The sequence below is a fragment of the Anolis sagrei genome, chromosome 6, assembly GCF_037176765.1.
Source record: "Anolis sagrei isolate rAnoSag1 chromosome 6, rAnoSag1.mat, whole genome shotgun sequence".
Taxonomy (NCBI): Eukaryota; Metazoa; Chordata; class Lepidosauria; order Squamata; family Dactyloidae; genus Anolis; species Anolis sagrei.
Genome location: NC_090026.1, coordinates 21,766,195 through 21,791,057, shown reverse-complemented (window position 1 = coordinate 21,791,057; position 24,863 = coordinate 21,766,195). Strand labels below are relative to the sequence as shown.

The 24,863-nt window shown below is 43.4% G+C and overlaps 1 protein-coding gene across 1 annotated transcript in view; it reads right to left on the bottom strand.

Moving 5' to 3' along the window:
- The window catches only part of ALDH16A1 (aldehyde dehydrogenase 16 family member A1), a 62,038-nt gene that overhangs the window by 20,434 nt on the left and 16,741 nt on the right, over window positions 1-24,863 (bottom strand). Inside the window, exons 11-14 of the mRNA XM_060780489.2 lie at window positions 23,142-23,278; window positions 20,810-20,915; window positions 19,001-19,170; window positions 14,073-14,240 (exon numbers count right to left, since the gene is read on the bottom strand). Of these exons, the coding sequence (XP_060636472.2) occupies window positions 14,073-14,240; window positions 19,001-19,170; window positions 20,810-20,915; window positions 23,142-23,278 (581 nt within the window). The remainder of the gene's footprint in view (window positions 1-14,072; window positions 14,241-19,000; window positions 19,171-20,809; window positions 20,916-23,141; window positions 23,279-24,863) is intronic.

The following is a 24,863-nucleotide window of genomic DNA, read 5'->3' as shown; positions in this document are numbered from 1 at the left end:
CTGAATGTCTGTTTCTTGACTTTCCCGAAACCTTCAATACACTATTTGGCTTTTCTGACAGCCAAAGAGAAGGTAAGAATAGCTTCTTTCTGAAAACAAGGCTGATAGGTCACACTAAAAATTTGTTAGGTTAACCTATTTTCAATGATAGCCCAGACCCTGTGATTGTCTCCTGGTCCAGAAATTGTGGCCACCACTGCTTTTGACAAACTTGTTAATTGCCACGAATTTAGTTTTGACATATGGTAATCCTATATAATGAGAGACTACTATAGATATAGTTCGTGCACATACAGAAGAAGACCTACAAGCTACTCTAAACATCTTTGCAGAAGCATACGAGAAGCCTGGCCTGTCACTGAACATCGGAAAAAAACAAAGTGCTCTTGCAGCAGTCACCAGTTAATCCCTCTGCAATACCAAAAACACAGCTTAATGGTGTAACATTAGAAAATGTTGACCATTTCCGCTATCTTGGCAGCCACCTCTCCACAAAAGTCAACATTGACACTGAAATACAACACCGCCTGAACTCTGCGAGTGCAGCATTTTTCCGAATAAAGCACAGAGTAGGGAGACCAAGGTGCTTGTTTAATAAAGCTACTGTCCTCCCAATCCTGCTATAAACCTGTGAAACATGGACTGTCTAAAAAGTCACACTCAACTCCTAGAACGATTCCATCAGCGCTGCCTCCGAAAAATCCTGCAAGTCTCTTGGGAAGACAGGCGGACAAATGTCAACGTGCTGAAAGAAGCAAAGACCACCAGCACCGAAGCGATGCTCCTACGCCATCAACTCTGCTGGACTGGCCATGTTGTCCAAATACCCGATCACCATCTCCCAAAGAAGTTACTATACTCCCAACTCAAGAATGGGAAACGTAATGTTGGTGGACAGGAGAAGAGATTTAAAGAGGGGCTTAAAGCCAACTTTTAAAACTGTGGCATAGACACTTAGAACTGGAAACTCCTGGCCCTTGAGCACTCTAACTAGAGGTCAGCTGTGACCAGCAGTGCTGCAGAACTCAAAGAGGCATGAATGGAGGATGAAAGGGAGAAACATGCCAAGAAGAAGGCACGTCAAGCTAACTCTGACTGGGACCGCTTTCCATCTGGAAACCGATGTCCTCACTGCAGGAGAACTTGTGGGTCAAGAATAGGGCTTCACAGCGACCTACAAACCCACCACCAAGACACCAGACTTGGAGGACCATCATCATCGGACTTGTCTGCAATGTTCTGCCTCATGTACAGAGCAAGAATTGTTTGAGGCTACAGACAATGCGGTCACTGTTGCCCATTTTTGGTCAAAAGATATTTAGCCGTTTGTGCTCCTTCTATTTCTATCAGTTTTATACTAATTTATGCAATACTTTTGATACAAAATAAATAAAACTTTACCAATCTTTGGCAATGATATGACCAAAACATGCTACCCTCAGTTTGATGGTTTTGGCTGTTAGGGAGAAGTCAGGCTGGGTTTGCTTATATGTGCCTTCATGTTGCCTTTCCACTTATGGTTTCTCCATGAATTTCATATAATTGTCTTAAGCAAGGAATAGTCATGGGTGGTATCGCCAGCTCCTTCCTCTGAAATCCAGCTTGCAGCACCTGATAAATGGGTGGTCTCCCACCCATTTACTAACCAGAATGGACGGTGCTTAGCTACCAGGATCTGGTACCCTTAGCTCTGGCTCCATGTGGGGACATGAGAGAAGCCTCCCACAAGGATGGTAAAACATCAAAACATCTGGGCGTCCTCTGGGCAATGCCCTTGTATTCGGCCAATTTTCTCACACCAGAAGCGACTTACAGTTTCCCAAGTTGCTCCTGACATTAAAAAGGGCCCAAATACCTGTTTATGGTTCATTTTGGCAACCCATATTATATTGTCTGTAGAATTTGTCTCCAGCGCCACATTTCAAATGAGTTGAATCTCTTCCTTTCAGCTTTCTTTATTGTACAGCTTCCCCAATCCCCAGTCTTCCTCAGAACAAGGAATTTGAGGCATTTCCAATTTTCTTTTGTGTTTTCTATCCTGAATATGAGAAAACCTACACACAGACTGAAATGAACGTCTCTCCCATTCCTGTCAGGTTTCTACAGGGCAGAAAAAGCAATCCACTTGGTGTAAGCTTCTATGCCCTTGCTCCATAGGGGTGCAATCAAAACCAGTGCCACCCATTTTCAATTCTACCAGTTAGATCAGAAATGCCACATGAAGACTGGTGCTAAATGCCACCCAGACCACTGGAGAGTCAAGGTGGTGCAGTAGCTTGAACAAGGGACTAGGACTCTGGAGAGCAGGGTCTGAATCTCCACTCAATCATGGAAAGCCACTGGATGACCTTGGGCAAACCATCCTCTTTCTCAGCCTCAGAGCAAGGCAAAGGTCCCTCTGAACAAATCTTGCCATGAAAACCCAATGGCATGTTTACCTTGAGGTCTCCATTACTCAGAAACTACTTGAAGGCACACAACAATGGCACGTAGAGTTCCAAGAGAATTCAGTGGGAAAAGGTATCCACCCACACAACCAAGGCAATTTCCATCCAAAGGTAGAGAGATCAAAATCTACTTGGTATACAATCGTAAAGATAGCTGGTCACTATGACTCATAAAACTGTGGACAATCATTCGTTGGCTTGTTTTATGGCTGCTACAAACTTGGCTCCCTGGATTATCAATAGGCCCATCCCGACAGATTTTACGTAACTTGGCACTGGATAAGATCAATGGCCCACAACAGCTGTAGATCTCACGCACACTATTCTGTAGACAAGTCAAATTATTAACTATTTCTGAGAAATAAAATATCCATCGTTTCTAATAGTCAGTCTGAATGAAAGAGAATGGTCCAAGAACCTTTCAGAAGGACATGTTTGCATCAACTCAAGACGTGCAACCTAAGATCCCCAGCTACTCTTTAGCTGTCCCTTCCTGGCCATGGCTTAAAGCTAAATGTGTTGCCATTTCTGGCCCCATTCCACCAGTGAAGTATGCCTCCCCAAGAGCCTATTTGAAATTGATTTGGTGCACATGATGAAAAAGTCAATTCCAAAAGTGCAGGATCTGATGAAGAAACTGTCTAAAACAATAGACTGGAGGGATTACAACAATATTTTCATTGCGGGTCTTTGAGGTGGAAAGTCCATTTTAGTCTTTTATTACGGTTTTGATTATTATTTTCCAATGAGGTGGGTGGGAGAAATTAGTTTAAACTGATGTATACAGTGATATAAGTCACACAGGGGGAAATTATTTTCTTTTAAAATTGTATACTACTTATATTGCTGGAAAAGATTAATATATAGATTAAAAACAAACAAAAGTGCAGGATCTGAACACAGCTACCTGTCCAACGTTTACTTTACTTTATGACTAGCTTGGGGACCCGGTGGTGCCCGGGTCATTTGAGAAAGGCATTATTTGTTTTGCGAAATTTGGTAATATCTGTTTGGTAATGTGTAAGGCTATTTATTAGAAAAAAAGCCATTTTTTCCTTTTGGTTTTTTAAATGAATGTTCCCATGGACATTAGAAAATGCATAGGCTTCCCACTGCGGGAGAACATGAGGATCAAGAATAGGGCTCCACAGTCACCTATGGACCCACCGCCAAGACACTACACTTGGAGGACCATCATCCTCGGTCTACGAGGGATCGTCTAAATAAGTAAGTAATGTAGCTAAGTAACATCAAGATGGCAAAAGTTGTATGGGAGGACACAAAAGTTAGGAGAGGCAGCAGCAGTTTGCTTTATGCTTGACTCTATTAGAAAGGGAGAGATTCTATTTCCTGCTCTCCTCTCCCTAAGCCAGTGTTTCTCAACCTGGGGCTCAGGATCCCTGGAGGGGTCGCAAGGGAGTTTCAGAGGGGTCACCAAAGGCCATCAGAAAACATACATTTCTGATGGTCTCAGGAATCCGTTTGGAAGAGAAGGCTGACAATCTCTCCAGCTGTACCTCTTTTTGGAAACAAGATGGCAAATCTTCCCACCAAAAGCCCTCCTTTGTTGTGATTGGTCAGCCTCTCAGCCAAGGGGAGGGCTGTTTCTAAGACTCCAAGCAGGGAGGGAAGAGCAGGTGTGCTCGGCACATGTGCAGGTGAGGGAGAGCATGTGGGATTCAGAACAAACTCTGATTGTAGGTGAACTATAAATCCCAGCAACTGCAACTCCCAAATGTCAAGGTCTATTTTCTCCAAACTCCACCAATGTTCACATTTGGGCATATTGAGTATTCGTGTTAAGTTTGACTGCACAGTGCTCTCTGGAACTACAACTCCAAAACTCAAGGTCAATGCCTACCAAACCCGTCCAGTATTTTCTGTTGGTTATGGGAGTTCTGTGTGTCATGTCTGGTTCAATTCCATCATTGGTGGAGTTCAGAATTCTCTTTGATTGCAGGTGAACTATAAATCCCAGCAACTACAACTCCCAAATGACAAAATCAATCCCCACCCCCACCCCACCAGTATTAGAATTTGGGCATTTTGGGCATTTGTGCCAAATTTGGTCCAGTTAATGAAAATACATCATGCATATCAGATATTTACATAACGATTCCTAACAGTAGCAAAATTACAGTTACGAAGTAGCAACGAAAATAATGTTATGATTAAGGGTCACCACAACACGAGAATCTGTATTAAGGGGTTGTGGCATTAGGAAGGTAGAGAAACACTGCCCTAAGCTGAGTCCATGGAGTTAATTTAACTGTCAGCATTGAGCCCAGGACAAAAGGGGGAATGGGAAGAGAAAAGAAACTCGGGCATTTAAAAAGCTACTGGAAAATGGGCAACAGAGGATTCATTGGGACTGTCCCAGTCAAAACAAAAATGTTGGAGGTCTTGGTATTAGCTTTTCCACCAGAGTAACCCCAAGTATTCCTGCTATTTACAAATGAAGTGTATTATCCAGCCTTACCTAATTCTGATTTTTTTTCTGCATAGTGCCTCTCTATCCTTATACATGAGGGACCAGACCAATCTTGGGCCATTGCCAGTCTGATCACTAACAGACTTTGAACTGTTTTGTTCCAGACCAAACACCCCCTCCAATCCCATGCCTTGATTCCTCGCCCCCGCACACCTCGAAACCTGTCAACAAAGGCTGGGCTCTGTTACTTCCTTCACAAACCACATTGGAAAATTCAGCAATTTTTTTAATGCAAATGCCTGTAAACACTGAATTTGTCTACTGTAGTACATGTATTTAGAGTAAGAAGAGCGATGCCATGAACAGCCTAATTCCATTCCAAAAATTTAGAAAAAAATGTACACTATTTTGAAATATATGCTTTCATAACATGTAGAATTTAGCATACCTTTTCTTCTAAAATGCTCATTTGGCATACACTCTGCTGCTAGCTTTTTGCCAAAGGTGTCCTAACATTTTTGAAAAGTTTTATTGAATCCAAAATGCACAAATTGCATGGGTTGTCTTAATAATGTGGACTGAATGAAACCTGAGGGTTTTCCCAAACCTGACTAGGGTTTGCACTGTAAATTAGACGTGGAAAATACATAGCCCTCCAGATTTCCGAGTCTCGTTTATAATTGCATTCCCACCCCATCCAATGCTCTTATTTTGGTTTTCTTAGCTGCAGTCTCAAACAGCCAAACTGCAATAGACACAGGTTCGTGTTTTTTTTTCTGAAAGTAGGTGGATGACCAAGTTCTGTTTGGCCCATCTGCTGCACTCAGGTATAAAACAGCACCGGAAACACGCATGGATAAGAGCATGCAGTAGATAGCAAAGTAAATACCACACAGGATCCTTCAACCATTTCTACTATCGCTTAGGAATACAGCAGTATTTACAATCTACAGAAGCAGATGGCATCTGTTGGAATATTAATTCCGGAAAGTGGAAAGGTGATAGTTGATAAATATTATTATTATTATTGCTAGCCGTCTCCTGCCACGCATTGCTGTGGCCCAGTCTGTGTATATGTGTTTTTGTGTGTATATATATGTGTGTGTGTAGATATTGGTGTATAAGTGGTTTTGCACATGTGTTGTAATGTATTTTTTATTTTTTGGCTTTTTAAGTCTCTTCCTCTGTGTTTTTCTGTGTTTTTATGAGTGATGGTCACTCATTGGCCTGATAGGTGTACTGTGCCCAAATTTGGTGTCAATTCATCCAGTGGTTTTTGTGTTATGTTAATCCCACAAACGAACATTACATTTTTAATTTATATATAGCTGGCTGAGTGTCAGCTGCATTAAGATCACTTCTGACCAAAAAGGTCATGAGTTCAAAGCCAGCCCGGGTCGGAGTGAGCTTCCGAGTAATTGTGTAGCTTGTTGTCAACCTTTGCAACCCGAAAGACAGTTAAATCTGTCAAGTAGGAAAATTAGGTACCACCTATGTGTGGGGAGGCTAATTTAACTAATTTACGAGGTCATAAAAAAGGCTCCAGCAAAGCATGTGGGGAATGTGGAAGTACTTCATCAGTGTCGCAGATCGACAATGAAAGCGACAGTTTCCCTGGCGGCCAGAAAAGTTAAATAGCCTCTGACTGTCTGTCCATATCTGTTGTGTGTCTTTGGCATTGAATGTTTGCCATATATGTGTACATTGTAATCCATCCTGTGTCCCCTGTGGGGTGAGAAGGGCGGAATATAAATACTGTAAATAAATAAATAAATAAATAAATAAATAACTTGCAATCTCTCCTTCCAGAAGTGAATTGATTTTCTCAATGTGTTGGTTAAAGTCAGGCTGAAAACCAAACACAACTGCCTGCTCTATCGAGACGGAATACAATTTCATTCTGTGCTGGGAGATCTTTGTCCGCCTCTGCCATCTCAGTTACTCATACAAACATTTTGGGGAGCCCTGAATCTACCATTTAAGACTACATCAACACAAAAGCATTGTTTTGTTGATCCTAGAGGGAAGATTAATATTTGTTCTCAGTTGTGTACCTGGAAGATAACTAGTAGTTTTCTTAACGAATTATTATGGTGCATTTTTACACTTAAACTCCATAACACATCATAGCAACAGCCTTTCCCATAAACACTACTTCTGTCTGAGAAGAGATCATTTTATGGTGCCAATTTGCATCAAATGTGTTTTCCAGTTATATCTCTCCCTACAAATATATTCAGACATTTAAATGAGCACTAGTGCCCAATAAAATAACCATCCCTTGAACACTTCCCAAATATCCTTATCTTGATTTTTGAATAATTGATTATCTGAGGTTTTGTGGTGATGGTTCTGGGAATCTGGGAGTTGTAGTTCACCCTTATCCAGAGAGCACTGAACCCAGCCAATGATGGATGTGGACCAAACTTGGCACACAGACCCAGCATGGCCAACAGGGCACGCAGGCGGGGTCTGGAGGTGATTGAACTTAGATTTGGGAGTTGTAGTTCACCCTTATCCAGAGAGAACTGAACTCAGCCAATAATGGATCTGGACCAAACTTGGCACACAGACTCAACATGGTCAACTGTAATTACTGGCAGGGTTTGGGGGTGATTGACCTTGGATCTGGAAGTTGTAGTTCACCCATATTCAGAGAGCACTGAACCCAGCCAATGATGGATCTGGACCAAACTTGGCACACAGACCCAACATGGCCAACTTTGAATACTGGTGCGGTTTGGGGAGGATTCTGGAAATTGTAGTTTACCAACATCCATATGTATTTTCAAATGGGAGCATACATAAAAAGCGAAACCAAAGACTGATTTTTTCCTAATAGTGTTATAAATTAATTAAATGATATGATGTAACATCCAAACACAAACAGTGCCTTTTTCAAACAACCTGGGCATCGCCAGGTATGCAAGCTAGTAAAATAATAAGGTTATCTGCGGTGGCACAGTGGGTCAAACTGCTGAGCTGCTGAACAAAAGGTTGCCAGTTCGAATAAGGGAAGTGAGGCGAGCTCCCATTGTTAGCCCCAGCTACTACCAACCTAGCAGTTCAAAAACATGCAAATGGGAGTAGATCAATAGGTACCACTCCAGTAGGAAGGTACCGGCTCTCCATGCAGTCATGCCAGACACATGACCTTGGAGGTGTCTACGGATAATGCTGGCTCATTGGCTTAGAAATTGAGATGAGCACCACCCTCTAGAGTCAGATAGGACTAGATTTTATGTCAGGGGAAAATCTTAACCTTTACCTTATTTGCATATACAATGAGCTTTGGACCGCACTATTAAAAAATAAATTGTACAAAAGGAGGCCAAACCTTCTGTGAAGTGTCTGCTTAACTCAGTTTATTATCTGAGTGACACTATTATGACGAATTAGACACAGTAACCTTTCAACAACTCTAGTACTGGTAAGCTCCTCCAACAGATTGATCCTAATTATTGTGTCAAAAGCAAAGGTTAAATCAACAACACAGAGGTTTTTTTGGAAAGTCCATAAACAGCTTTTGAAAATAAATGTTAAAGAACAAAGCATTACTCTGTTGCGCCTTCACTTTCATAAACATCTCTATGCTTCACTGATTGTGTTGTCAGTTTCTTCTCAAGCTATTCATTTCATCAGATGGAATTTGGATGCAATGTTCCATATCTCCGGTAAGGCCCATAGTTCTTGAAATCTCTATTACTGTATCAACGTTTATTTTTTAGCACACTCTACATGATAATCCCCAGGAGGTAAGATGTCTATTGTATTAACATAAAGTGAAGCTTATGGAAAGTATGTGGCCAGCCATTCAGGCCTGTTCTTAAATATCTCAGTGAGTAACATATCTCCACCTGGAGCTTTCCCTTTAGTGTCACAACATGCTACACTTCCTCTGGTGTTTATTGGTTACTATTCAGGTAAGAATTGGTTCATAAGAGGATCAAGGGTGGTGTTATAATCAACCAAATCTTAATAAAATACAACATCCATTACAGTAGAGTCTTGCTTATCCAACGTTCACTCATCCAACGTTCTGTATTATCCAACGCAGTCTGCCTCCTGCCCAGATCCACTGCTGTTTCAATACATTGTGATGTTTTGGTGCTAAATTTGTAAATATAGTAATTACTACATAACGTTTCCTTCCATATGTCCTCTGAAGCACTTTATCTATCCGTTGGATTGATCCCCCCATATCACTCTTTAAAACCCCTTTAAAACCCCTATGCCTACTCTGTACATGCTCAGGGTTTAAAAATTTTAATCTACATTTGGCCCTGCCATAATGTTTTTAAATCTTTTGTGTGTTATTGCTTATATGTTTAACTGTATTATTTATATTGTTTTATTTGTTTGCTTGTTTGCTGATGTATTGTTGTATTTGTATTTGACAGGCTTGGCCTCATGTAAGCTGCCCCGAGTCCCTCCGGGGAGATGGTGGCAGGGTATAAATAAAGTATTATTATTATTATTATTATTATTATTATTGTTCTGTTGATTTGTTGTAAAACATGATGTTTTGGTGCTTAATTTGTAAAATCATAATGTAATTAGCCGTCCCCTGCCACGTGTTGCTGTGGCCCACATGGGGGGTCTGTGTGGGAGGTTTGGCCCAATTCTATCGTTGGTGGGGTTCAGAATGCTCTGTGATTGTAGGTGAACTATAAATCTCAGCAACTACAACTCCCAAATGTCAATATTCTATTTTCCCCAAACTCCACCAGTGTTCACATTTGGGCATATTGAGTATTCTTGTATAGTTTGGTCCAGATCCATCATTGTTTGAGTCCACAGTGATCTCTGGATGTAGGTGAACTACAACTCCAAAACCAAAGGACACTGCCCACAAAACTCTTCCAGTATTTTCTGTTGGTCATGGGAGAACTGCGTGCCAAGTTTAGTTCAATTCCATTTTTGGTGGGGTTCAGAATGTTCTTTGATTGTAAGTGAACTATAAATCCCAGCAACTACAACTCCCGAATGACAAAATCAATGTTTTTGAGTGAAGGACATACACTGGGTTGTTAGGTGTCGTGTGTCCAAATTTGGTGTCAATTCATCCTGTGGTTTTTGAGTTCTGTGAATACCACAAATGAACATTACATTTTTATTTATATAGATTTGACATTTAATAGGCTTTTCCTTAATTCCTCCTTATTATTCAACATTTCCGGTTATCCAACGTTCTGCCGGCCCATTTATGTTGAATAAGTGAGGCTGTACTTGATTTCAAGTAGATTAAAGCCTCCTCTTAAATCCTCCCTTTTCTCTTCCAATCTGACACAAAATTGGAGCATGTTCTTGTCTAGAGTAGCTTGTTTTTTTAATTGTCTCTCACAATAAGATGCTTGTAACGATGCCACCAGTTGTAGGGACATTATTAATTTGTCAGAGTCTCCTACAATTTGTAATGAATCTACAAATTCGATAACTCAGCCACTAGTCTGTAATATTTTGTTTATCTTCCTTTGATGTGTAGCGCTGCTTGACTTGAAAGTATACGAAACAGAGGCTTGGATTTAAGAGAAACTGTAATAAGTTTATTGAAGTATAGAAGCTTAATGGTTTCAATGTTTCTTAACTCCTAAAGGTACATTCCTTTAGTGGTTACATTTATAACCTTTCATAAAATAATTCTTAAGAGGACTGTTCTTTCCACTAGACAGGTTTTAAACTTATTTCCTTCAAAATGTGTTTCTTTTCTTAACAGATCACTCCAGGTACTAGCCTATTCTTTCCCTCTGTTATCTCTATTACAGCAAAGGTTCTTACTGGGGTTCTCTTCCCCTTTTTTTCCAAACCCTAACTACTAATCTAAATAAGTCAACTTGGCCTATCTAAACCACACAGACTAAAAGCCTAAACCTTCCTGATTCTCAACACAATAGAACCAGCTTTCCCTGCAGTTCTCTGACCACAGACTGCCTATTTAAAATGCTTGCTCTTGCCAAGTGGCAGTTGGCTCCTCCCCTTTTACCATGGCAACCCATCTCAGAGTGAGCTGAGCTGGCTACCATCCCCCCAGTTATGCTATTTTAAATACTTACCCCTTTAAAAACCTACCTATAATTATACATGACTGTAGGTTAACATTCACACTTCACCACAATGTTTATTTGTTGTTCTTGTTTAGGGAACTTTTCCTGGCTTTGAACTGAACTGTCACATTAATTTACCCAGACCGATCTAATTCAGTTTCCCAATGTGTCTATGTAAAGGGGTTGTTAAACTGCTGCCACCAATTGTAAAGAAGACCGTATTAATGCCACCAAATGTGAAGGTGCGAGTGGTAAAACACCCACTGCCACCTAATCTATGAGGGAAGCCAGGCAACGATCAATATCAGCCTAGGAACTATTTTGTAAAGGGACTGTTTCTGGCTGACTTTATTATTGCAGGCTGTTCAACTTAGAAGAAACTGTATCAGGCAAGACTTGAGGAGAACAGTAACAAGTTTATTTTAACAGCCGTATAATAAGTTTAACTGTTTCTTCACAAGAGGCACAAATCTTGATGGTTACAATAGTAATGTTTCATGAGTAATCTCAGGCACAGTCTTCAAGAAGTTTCTTTAAGCAGATGTAACCCTTCTGGACAACTGCCCTAATATAACAACTAAGCTAAAAGGCTTATTTTCACGGAATTCCCTATAGCACACTGGCTACAGGCACATTCCCTGAATCTCCACCTAGAGACTCAGTGTTCTCTCAGTAGCTCTCCGGCCACTGACTAACTCCCTGTTTCTCCCACTAGAGAAATCAGGCCCTTCCTGTAGCTCACCGGCTTACAACTACATTCCCTGAATCTCCACCTTGAGACTCAGTGTTCTCTCAGTAGCTCTCCGGCCACTGACTAACTTTTAAAAACACAGCTGCCTCATGAAGAGGCAGTTGGCTCCGCCCCTGTTGCTATGGCAACTCAGCTAACACCAAGCCACCCTCTCCCACAAAACATAATCTCCCATACTTATCATCCCTAAACCACTGTCCAAACTACACACAACCAAAGAAACAAAACTTACACATCGTCACAGTCTATGATGCTGTTTCTTAAACCGTGGGTCCTGACCCCAGTTGGGGTCCCCTTAGCTAAATGCTGGGCCCCAACAAATAAATTATTATTATTATTATTATTATTATTATTATTATTATTCTGTCGATTTGTTGTAAAACATTATGTTTTGGTGCTTAATTTGTAAAATCATAATGTAATTTGACATTTAATAGGCTTTTCCTTAATTCCTCCTTATTATTCAACATTTCCGGTTATCCAACGTTCTGCCGGCCCGTTTATGTTGGATAAGTGAGAATTCACCATGATTCATAGGAGTTGTAGGTCGTGGGATGTATAGTTCATCTAAGAGCACTCTGAACTCCATCAATGATAGACCTGAAACTAACTTGGCACACAGAATCCCCATGACCAACAAAACATACTGGGAGATCTTTGAGGGTTTTATAGGAGTTGTAGTTCACCTACATCCAGAGCACACTATGAACCCAAACAATGATGGATTTGGACCAAAATTGGCATGCATACCCAATACAGCCACATTTGAATACTGGTGGGTTTGGAGGGGAATTGTCCTGGGCATTTTGGAGTTGTAGGTACTGGAATGTATAGTTCACCTGCAATCAATGAGCACTCAGAATTTCACCAAAGATGAAATGGGACTACACTTGGCACACAGAGCCCCCATAACCAGCAAAAAATACGGGAGGTCTTCGGGAGGAATTCACCCTGATTTGGGGGAGTTGGAGTTCATCTACATCTAGAGAGCACTGTGAACCCAAACATCGATGGATCTGAACCCAACTTGGCACACATACCTGATATGCCAGGATTTAATTGCTGGAGGGGTTTGTGGGGAAATGACCTTCCTTTCTGGGAGTTGTAGTTCACCCAAAGCAGGAGAGACTGTGGCCTCCACCAATAATGGACCTGGACCAAACCTGGCACACAGAACTGTCATGACTAACTCAACCAACTGGAGAAGTTCGAGGGGACTGACTCACCATAGTGGGAGTAGTAGTTTACCCTGCAGTCAGAAAGCAGACTGAACCCTGCCCATGATGCATCAGTAATGATGAAGTTTCTCAGGGTAAAGTTGGCATTACGTGAGTTATAGTTCACCCACAGCCTTATGCATTTTGTACAACTAAAAAAATGACTTTTTCAAATAACCCAGGCAATGTCGGGTACCCAAACTAGTACTTCATAAAAAGGAAAATCAGTCTGTTTAGCAAGCCTTGCAAATGCTGGTTTATTATCAGTACATAATTATTGTTTTATATTTATTTGGAGCTTGAAAACATGGTTGTTCCAGTGTGCCTTTCCAGAATAAGGAAACTCCTTGCATTATGTCCCAACGCACTTTATCAGAGATCTAGGATATCTGCATGCCCATCCCCCTCCAAACACCCCACCTGCTCATGTCCAGCACTTTTCAATTTTAATTATTACATTTGGCCCTGCCATTGGTTTGAATTGCATCATTGCATGTTGTTAATGTTAATTTTTTTTTTTGGAGTTATTATGCTGTTTGTTGTGCTGTTGTTTTACTATTGTATTTGGGCTCGGCCTCTTGTAAGCTGCACCGAGTCCTTCGGGAGATGGTAGCGGGGTACAAATAAAGAATTATTATTATTATTATTATTATTATTATTATTATTGTTATCTTTATTATTATCTGGGGTCATGTAAAGATTTCTCAGGCTGAAAGGAATTCCAAGTGCAAAAGTTTAAGAAACCCTGGTCTAGACATGGTCTTCTTCCCATTCCTGAATTCCTTACCTTGCCATGGATGAAGGACCACAACATTAGAATAGTATCTGAGGTCAGTAATAACTCAGGTCTTGAGGACTTTGGATAGCATCTGCCTCCTCAGCTGAAACCTCCTAGAAGCATATAACTAGTTTTCTTGCACTAAACAGGGGAGCAATGTAGCTGGCCTGAAAATGTGTTCCAATTCCATCATCTTATGCATAACCTGCATATTATGGCTAAACCAGATTTCCCCCCTCATTCAAATGTAGGGCAGACATACTAAATACTCCTAACCAGCCTTACATAGCATAGCCATGGTGAGATATCTAGGGGGTTTTTTTTTATTCCCTCTCCCCATCCATTGGCAAAACATTGCAACAGAATTGCACACAAGTACTGCACCACTCTTAACCCAGACTCACCCAGGTGCAACCTTGTGAGCTGCTTCCACAGCATTGCGGATGTCTTTGATGCTCCCGTCAGCCACATATGCTATAATTTTGCCATCGTGATCAAGGACGGCCCGGGAGCTCATGGAGTCGGGTCTTTTCTGAGCACCTCCGTAGTACAACTTATAGGTTCGGTCCACACTGGCCCCGCACAGGAGGAAAAAAAAAAGATAAACACTTCTAGCTTTTTGCAGTATTGCTGTTGTTATTTTAAAAACAATTTTACACAGAATTTAAAAATATTTAAAAGGATTTTTTGCCAAGAAACCTTTGAGAAGCCACATCTGTGGTTTCACTTTCTCTCACCTTGGGGGAAAATTTATTTATTTACAACATTTATATGTCGCCCTTCTCACCCTGAAGGGGACTCAGAGTAGCTTACAAGTAATATGTACATACAATGTATTATATTATTAGAATAGCACAATATTAGTATTATACATTACAATATTGCACTATACCATTATAATGTAATATTATTAGTAATATTACATGTAATATGAAATACAAAATTATTATATTGTATTATTGTAAGTATAATATTTTATTACATTATAAAATTATCAATATTATATGTGTATACATTATTAGTATTAGCACAGAACACAATTAGTATTATATATTACTATATTGTACTATACAACTATACTGTAATATTAGTAATATTACATGTAATACAAAATATACAATTATTATGTTGTATTGCTATTAGTATTATATTGTATTGCATTATAATATTATTATCAATATTATATGTAAGATATACTATAATATCAACACAGCACAATATTAGTATTACATATTACTATATTGTTGCTGGGGGAGGGGTTCCCAACTGATGACCCAGGAGACATGGTGGAACTCTGTCATCCTGACTCCCCTCCTACACTTTGCTCTCTCTGGGAATTTTATAGGTCATCCAAGCAATTCTATGGTATACTTCACTTGAAAGTTACATACAGAGTTGTACTGGAGGACCTAACAAATTTCTAGAGAGAATACTCTATGAATCTGTAGGTCCTCTAAACTAATTTCTATGATATGCTAGGAATGGAAGTAAGGCAATTCAATGGCGTTCACCCATTGCTGCTGTGGTGCAACAGGTTAAACTGCTGAGCTGCTGAACTTGCTGACCAGAAGGCCCGCCCACACCCACCGACGCCCCGCCCCTGCACTCCTCCTCCCACCCCCTCCGCCCAAGCCCCGCCCACACCCACCGACGCCCCGCCCCTGCACTCCTCCTCCCACCCCCTCCGCCCAAGCCCCGCCCACACCCACCGACGCCCCGCCCCTGCACTCCTCCTCCCACCCCCTCCGCCCAAGCCCCGCCCACACCCACCGACGCCCCGCCCCTGCACTCCTCCTCCACCCACCCCCCTCCGTTGTAGCTGCTGGGATTTATAGTTTACCTGTAATCAAAGCATTCTGAATTCCAGCAACGACGGAAATAAACCAAACGTGGCACACAGGACTCCCATGACCCAACAGAAAATGCAGAAGGATGCAGAAGGATGTGGGTGAACTACAATTCCAATCATGCTAGGTCAATCCCTCCAAACCCCGTCAGTGTTTTAAGATGTGAACTATATATATCTCCCACAATCCTCTGTCATTGTCCTGAAACACATATACATATTTTGCCTTTAATCTATATATATAAATCTGTTAGGTTGGTTATACCGGACAGGTAAACTCTAAACCCCCCCAACGAAACTGCACCAAAATTGCCATGGCCCTAGGACAACCCACTCGGTACAAACTAATCCACTCACAATTACAAACAACACAACAACACACTCACAAAATGGCAAAACAACTGAGCATGCGCACTGGAGCAAAGTCTCCAGCTCGCGCGCACACATGGCCGAACGGCCAAAGCGCCCTCAGCACTTCCCTCGCCCCGCCCAGCACGAACATGTCGCCGCCCACACACACACAAACAACGCAACTTCCCCCCGCCCCCTTCCCTCTACCCCCTCCTTCATCTTACCCCTCCCACGCTGCCTCCAAGCCTCGCCGCGCGGCATCCCCACCGGAAAGACACGCCTCCTCCCTTCGCCCCACCCCTTCCCTCCCTGACTCACTCCTTCCCTCCTCCCTCCCTCCCTCCCCCTCCGGAAAGACACGCCGGTGGGGATGCGGCGCGGCGAGGCAGCGGCGCTTGGAGGCAGCGTGGGAGGGGTAAGATGAAGGAGGGGGTGGAGCGAAGGGAGGGGGCGTGTAACCAGAGAGGGAGGGAGGAGGGAAGGAATGAGTCACAGAGGGAAAGGGGTGGGGTGAAGGGAGGGGGAGACTTTGAAGACACGCCCCTCCGTTCGCCCCACCCCTTCCCTCCCTGACTCACTCCTTCCTCCTTCCACCCCCTCCGGAAAGACCCGCCCCCTCCCTTCGCCCCACCCCTTCCCTCCGTGACCTTGAGTATGGGAGTTGTAGTTCACCGACATCCAACTTCGCCCCGCCCCCTTCTCGCCCACACATGCACCACGCAACTTCCCCCCTCCCCCTGCTAAGCCCACCCACGCCGCTGCCAAGCCTCGCCCCTTTCTAACCCTGCCACCCTCTTCCCCCAGTCCAAGCCCCGCCACGCCGCTTCCTGCCCTGTCGAAACCATCTCTCCGCCCCCTCCTTCATCTTACCCTGCCCATGCTGCCTGCACTCCTCCTCCTCCCACCCCACTCTGCCGAAGCCCCACCCACACCCACCGACACCCCGCCCCTGCACTCCTCCTCCTCCCACCCCCCTCCGCCGAAGCCCCGCCCACACCCACCGATGCCCCGCCCCTGCACTCCTCCTCCTCCCACCCCCCCTCCGCCCAAGCCCTGCCCACACCCACCGACGCCCCGCCCCTGCACTCCTCCTCCTCCCACCCCCCTCCACCCAAGCCCCGCCCACACCCACCGACGCCCCGCCCCTGCACTCCTCCTCCCACCCCCCTCCACCCAAGCCCCGCCCACACCCACCGACGCCCCGCCCCTGCACTCCTCCTCCCACCCCCCTCCACCCAAGCCCCGCCCACACCCACCGACGCCCCGCCCCTGCACTCCTCCTCCTCCCACCCCCCTCCGCCCAAGCCCCGCCCACACCCACTGACGCCCGGCCCCTGCACTCCTCCTCCTCCCACCACCTCCGCCCAAGCCCCGCCCACACCCACCAACGCCCCGCCCCTGCACTCCTCCTCCCACCCCCTCCGCCCAAGCCCCGCCCACACCCACCGACGCCCCGCCCCTGCACTCCTCCTCCCACCCCCTCCGCCCAAGCCCCGCCCACACCCACCGACGCCCCGCCCCTGCACTCCTCCTCCCACCCCCTCCGCCCAAGCCCCGCCCACACCCACCGACGCCCCGCCCCTGCACTCCTCCTCCACCCACCCCCCTCCGTTGTAGCTGCTGGGATTTATAGTTTACCTGTAATCAAAGCATTCTGAATTCCAGCAACGACGGAAATAAACCAAACGTGGCACACAGGACTCCCATGACCCAACAGAAAGCACGAGAAGGGTTGGGTAAGCATTGGGAAGGAAGAAAGGAAGGAGGGAAGGCAGGAAAGAAAGAGGTATCGAAGGAAGGAAAAAGAGAAAGTAGAAAGGAAAGAAAAATAAAAGGAAGGAAAGGCAGGAAAGAGGTAAAGAAGGAAGGAGAAAAGAAAATAAAAAGTGAAAGAAGGAAGGAAACAGGGAGTGAAGAAAGGAGACAAAGGAAGAAAGGGGGAGGGAATGAAGGAAAGAGAGAAGGATGAAACCAAGGAGCGAAAGAAGGAAAAAAAGAAAGAAAGAGGTAGAGAAGGAAGAAAGGAGAGAAAGGGGGAGAAAAAGGGGGAAGGAATAGGTAGGTACCTCTCTTTCATAACACTCCAGATACCTACCTCTACTTTGAAAAGTTTTACTATAGGCCACAGCAACGCGTGGCAGGGCACAGCTAGTACTCTATGAATCTGTAGGTCCTCTAAACTAATTTCTATGATATGCTAGGAATGGAAGTAAGGCAATTCAATGGCGTTCACCCATTGCTGCTGTGGTGCAACAGGTTAAACTGCTGAGCTGCTGAACTTGCTGACCAGAAGGTTAGCGGTTCGAATCTGTGGGATGGAGTGAGCTCCTGCTGTTAGCCCCAGCTTCTGCTAACCTATCAGTTCAAAAACATGCAAATTTGAGTAGATCAATAGGTATCACCTTAGCAGGAAGGTAAACGGTGCTCCATGCAGTCATGCTGACCACATGACCTCAGAAGTATTTATGGACAATGCCGGCTCTTTGGCTTATAAATGGAGATGAGCACCAACCCCAGAGCCAGAGATGAGCATCATCCCTCAGAGCCAGAAGGGGAAGCCTTTAACTTTATCTGTGTTTCATTGTTTCTAGGTATTGAATGTTTGCCTTTGTGTTTGTGAATGCTGGACTCCTCCCTGAGTCTCCTTGGGGAGATAGGGCAGAATACAAAGTTATCATCATCATCATCATCATCATCATCTGTGGTTTCACATAACTGCAGACTAGGTGTACCTGAGGACCTAGCAAGTCCTAATGAGGTGTTTGGTCAGGTTAAAAAATAGTGTTTTTTATTTAGTTTCCTCCCTTTTTGGAGGGTTCCCCAATCCCAGTGAATGTGTAGGGTGTACTGTAATTGCAATTATAGTAGCATCAAAATACTATAACTGGCTAGTGAAGACTCTGGCCATGGACATGATAGCCGCAACACTGGAAAGGAGGAAGAACATGAAAGATTCCTCTCCTCCCAGAAGCACTGCCAAACTCAATCTAATGGAGTTTGGAGTTAGAATTCAAATAGCAGAACCCAGTCCCCTATACAACATGAACAGGGTGTTTTGGAAACTGCTCCAGACTCCAGCCACTTTTATCCAGCCTCAATGGGGGAGACATCAATTGCATTAAAGTCTGTTCTTACCTTGGGATTTTCCCTTCTGGTTCAGATGCGACTGAGCGTGGGACTTTGCTTTCTGCCATAACTGGAGGGAGAACAGACCCTTGTGAGGTAGCAAAAGTTTTATTCTTCAAATCCATGGTGAAGGATTGTGGACGGTTCTCCCAATTTGGTCTGACATACCCATACAGGCCCTGGGCAAAATAAATAAATAAAATTTAAAAAATAAAGAGGGAGGGAGAGAGAGAGAGAGAGAGAGAGAGAGAGAGACCATGTTCAAATCAACAACTCTGGGGTTTTTTTGTTACTAGATTGGGTCCCCGGCATTGCCCTGGTTATTTGAAAGTCAATTTTTAATTGTACAAAATGTATAAGGTTCTCAGTGAACTACAATCTTATGCATTTGTTAACCCCCAAAAATTCCATGTTGGGCAAGTGTGCTCTAGATGCGTCACTGATGTGATTCAGTGTGCTCTCTGGTTGTAGGGTAAACTCCCACTACGGTGAGTCAGTTCCCTCAAACCCCTCCAGTAGGTTGAGTTAGTCATGGCAGTTCTGTGTGACAAGTTTGGTCCAGGTCCATTATCGGTGGAAGTCACCGTTTCTCTGGTCATGGGTGAACTACAACTCCCAGAAAGGAAAGTCAGTTCCCACTAAACCCCTCCAGTAATCAAATTTTGGTATATCGGGTATGTGCGTCAAGTTGCGTTCAGATCCGTCAGTGTTTGCTCTCTGGATGTAGGTGAAATACTACTAACAAATCAAGGCGAATTTCCTCAAAGACCTCCAGTATTTTTTGCTGGACTTGAGGGCTCTGTGTGCCAAGTATGGTCTCATTCCATCTTTGGTGAAGTTCAGAGTACTCATTGATTGCAGGTGAACTGTACATCCCAGTACCTACAACTCCAAAATATCCAGGCTAATTCTCCTTAAAACCTATGAGTATTCAAAGTTGGGCATATTGGGCATGCATGCCAAGTTTTGTCTAGATTCATCATTGTTTGGGTTCATAGTGAGCTCTGGATGTAGGTGAGCTACAATTCCTATAAATCCCTCCAAAGACCTCAAGTACATTTTGCTAGTCATGGTGGTTCTGTGTGCCAAGTCAGTTCTGGGTCCATCGTTGGAGGAGTTCAGACTGCTCTTAGATTGAGGTGATCTACATATCTCAGGACCTATCATGGTGAATTATCCCCAAACCTCATTAGTATATTAAGTTGCTGATCAATTCCTCTGTTTGTTGTGGGCCATAAAAAAGTATTGGAAAAGGTTTAAGGGAGAGGCAGTGGGCGGGGTCATACAAATTCCACACTAATGTAGAGAGTCAAAAACACTGAGATGTCTGTGGTAAAGGAAACACATACAATCTAGGATGAAATTGTCCCCGTATGAACGCCTTCACCTGGGTGGTGGGCAGCATTGTGTTTGTGGAAGACATTGGCAGAGCTCTTGTACATGTTCATGGCACTCACTATAACCTGCAGTGTCATTAGAAGGAGGGCTATTGGTGTCTCCTTAGTGTGAGCTACAGCTGTTTGTGGAGGCAGGAGCCTGTCTGTGTAAGTGGACACTCCAGCCACACACATGCATACAGATTTTCACTTTTATTATGCGTATAAATAGTTAAATTCTACTATTAGCTGGCAAATATAGCCCTCTGCTGCCCCTTTTTATAATTCAAAAGATAACCGGTGTTTAAATTAACCAAGACAGCTGAAAGAATTAACATTCAGATGCTAGAGACATGCTTAGTTGTGTGCTCCCACTCCCTACAAAGAATCATGATCAAAATACTGGCCCATTAGTCTCAGAAGCAGTCTATTATCCATTCACCTCTTTGCCTCCATCCCGACCAAAGCCACTTTCCTTGTATCCTCCAAAGGCAGACGCAGCATCTAACATGTTGTGGCCATTGATCCAGACAGTCCCAACTTGCAAACTGAAAGGACAGAATTAGGGAGAGACAGGATGGAAGGGAATGGGGTAAGACCAGGCATGAAGCATCAGTAGTGACATCACTTGAGCAATTAAGATGTTTGGACTTATTTGGTTACCAGAGCTGGCTCAAGACTTTTATCAACTTAAGGCAAGGGACATGATGACACTCTTCTCTATTTCCAGAAGCCAACTAGGTAAGTAGCTAAAATTTAGGTGTCCCAATTTCACTAGAGGGAAGCAGATGAACCCAGGCTGAGTGTCTCTTCTCTAAGAGGGGGGAATGGTTAGCGGCACAGAAGGAATAGCTAGTTCAGGCATCCTCAAAGATTGGACTTCCAGCTGTTTGGACCTCCAACTCCAAGAATATCTGACCACTGAACACACTGGCTAGGTCTTCTGGGAGTTGGAGGCCCAAACAGATGGAGAGCCAGAGTTTGAGGATGCCTGAGATAGTTAATGTCAGAAATATTGAAAATTAACATTGCATTTTTAATTACAAGAATATTAGCCAAACACTGAAAGGGGTTTTTTTTTGTGTCAGGAGCAACTTGAGAAACTGCAAATCGCTTCTGGTGTGAGAGAATTGGCCATCTGCAAAGACGTTGCCCAAGGGACGCCCGGATGTTTTGATGTTTTACCATCCTTGTGGGAGGCTTCTCTCATGTCCCTGCATGGATAGCTAGAGGTGACAGCGGGAGCTCATCCAAGCTCTCCCTGGATTCGAACCTGTGACCTGTCAGTCTTCAGTCCTGCCTGCACAAGGGTTTAACCCACTGAGCCACTGGGACAAGGATTAAATTGCAACGACTAAGCAAAACCAGTAGGGCGATAATATAAGGAGGTGTGACTGTGGAGTGATCAGCCCCTGTGTGAGAAGCTTGTGAGTTACTCTCTGTGTTTGGACTCTATGTAAGTCCTGTGTAAGCGAAGTTGAAGCGGCATAACTGCGAGCAAGAAAAGCCAGTGTATGAACAGAGAAGCCAAGAACGAAGAGCGATAAATGTTATTTGGGTTACAAGGAACTTTATTTTGTAAGTGCTGAAACTGTATTATTTTTGTTACAAGGGGGAAAAAAAGCCTCCCAAAGAAGTGAGAAATAGTTCTGTTTTTGTTCTGTCAATGGTTTTGTGGCTGCTGGAGCTGGGTTACACCGATGCAAGTGGATTCCTCTGCTGTACGTTTATGGGGAGGGTATTTTGTTTATAACTCCACTCGCCCAACAGTTAAGTTGTCACTACTGTCCTTTCCCTCTCTTGACACAGTTGTATCTGTTGCCTGAGATAGACTTTACCATTGGGAAGCATTAACCAAACACATGTGAATAGAACTGTATACCTTAAGAGTATAACTTACTTTTGGGGCTACAAATTTACAGTATGGCCTCCATATCCATGAGACCAGTACACGCTTTCATTTCTCAAGTCTGAAAAAAATATGTTCTCCCTAGTCATTTTCTAGGTCCTCCAGCACAATTTTATGGTAGGCTTCTTCCACAGGGTTGCACTGGCGGAACCTGAAATGCCAGAAAGTTGTTCTCGCTAGTGAATTTCTAAGTCCTCTGGCAGAGCTTTATGTCAACTTCCACCAGAATTCCTTCATTTAAATAGGATTCACAATTATATGTAAGCCCCCCACTCCTGGTGGCGCAGTGGGTTAAACCACTCAGCTGCTGAACTTGCTGACCAAAAGATCGGTGGTTTGAATCCAGGGAGTGGGGTGAGTTCCCACTGTTAGCTCCAACTTCTGCCAGCCTAGCAGTTCAAAAACATGCAAATGTGAGTAGATCAATAGGTACCGCTTCTGCAGGAAGGTAACGGAACTCCATGCAGTCATGCTGGCCACATGAGCTTGAGGGTGTCTACAGACAATGCCAGCTTAGAAATTGAGATGAGCACCAACCCCTAGAGTCGGACATGACTGGACTTAATGTCAGGGGAAACCTTTACCTATTATAAATGGTTTCACATTTCAACTTGGAAATGTCTAGGAATGTATTACCTAGAGATATGGATGCACATATTTATTTGAAAAACCACATTTCCCCCAATATGGAATGCCCCGAGTCCCCTTTGTGGTGAGAAGGGTGGGGTGGAAATGAAATAAAATGAATAAATAAAGCCACACAACATAAATCAATGCCCAGAATCCAGGGGTCTGGGAACTGTAGTACAAAATGTAAATTTCCAAACTCTGAAGAAAGAGGTATGTCCTGGAATGAAAACCCTACCTGCGGGCAACTTCCAGAGCTAAGGGAAGGGTCTCTGTCCATACGCTGGCAACCATCCCGTAAGGGGTGCTGTTCCCCAAAGCCAATGCCTCCTTGGCTGTCCGGAAGGTCAGTAATACCAGTACAGGCCCAAAGATCTGGAATACAAGGCATTAAAGCCAATCTTTAAAATGATGAGTGATTGCAGTAGGAGCTTAGTGAAAACCAACCAAAGGAAATTAATTTTAGAATGACCTATAAGTCTCCTAAAAAGATAATATTCTATAGTGGTAGCAAGAAGAATATATTTTGAGAAAGATCTTTTATTTAAAAAGCAGCATCCAAGAAAACTATGTCCCACCACACACAAGTCCCTATGTTTCGTAATTTTTCAGACAGGAAAACCTAGTAAGGATTTGTTTTGTGTACCTTTCAAATGAGGTATAATTTAATTTTTCCAAGCACCTACAATCACTATTAGGTCTGTTATATCTTTCTATGCCCTGCCTGAAATCCAAGAGCTACTCCCATCTAAAGTAAGCTAGCTGAATTAATGGAATTTGCAAGTGTATTGATTTGCCATTCATAACAAATGGTTTGATGGTTCAACTCTAGCTGAAAATGGAAAACTGCAAATTAAAAAATCACTTTTTAAATCTGAGAGAGCATCTCTTTAGGAATCTGCAGGTCTTCCAGCACCATTTCCACTGGACACTTAACACAAGAGTAGCATTGGAGGACCTAGAGATTCCTAAAAAATAATCTTTTAATCAAATCCACCATTAATCAACTTTGCAAAAGTCAAATCTGCAGAAGTGACTATATTGTCTTTTTAGAATTTTTCTTTTAGACAAACGCAGCTTCCTTTATATTTACATACACTGTATCAATACTATAATGATTTTGCCACAAGAGGGCAGACTTACCTATAGGAGTAGATTTATTTTGCAGACATGGGCGACAGATAAGGACAGTTATCTTTTGTTTACATCAGTGGTTCCCAACCTGTGGTCTGTGAACGACCAGAGGTCAGCAAGAACACTACCACACCACTGCTTTGAAATCACGTGGCAACAAGAGTGACTGGTCTTACAAAACCTTCTTATAGTGCCAAGGCAATGGGGATGTCGGAAGGAGAGAGGCTGACTACCCACAGAGATTACTATCACATCAGCACTAGATTATTAAATATGGTTTTCTGTGGGCGAGCAGATAACGACTACTGGATGGCATATGTTCTGTAGCAGAAACTAGAGCTAATGTGGTCTATCCAATGCAATTTTCTGAATTAGCACCCTAGATAACCAAATCGAATCTAACGTTGATCAAAACCCAATTCATAATCCTTTTGGTACTAATGTTGGGAGAGTGGTCCCTTTTCAAAGAGGTTCCTGGTCAAAAAGGTTGGGAACCACTGGTTTACATACTATCTAAAAAGAAAAGATGATGGAACCCATGTTAGCCTGAAAGCCATGCCATCTGTGCATTTGAACCTAAAGTTGTGGAAAAGGCCACTTTTTCAGTGGTGAGAAAAACTCTCTCACCACTGAGGATGCCTGCCATAGATGCAGGCAAAACGTCAGGAGAGAATACTTCTAGAACATGACCATACAGCCCGAAAAACCTACAACAACCCAGTGATTCCGGCCATGAAAGCCTTCAACAACATTCTCTTCATATACGTACAGATAATTTATTACCACCTAAAACTAACCGAATACTAAGGCTTGGTTCTCGAGCAAT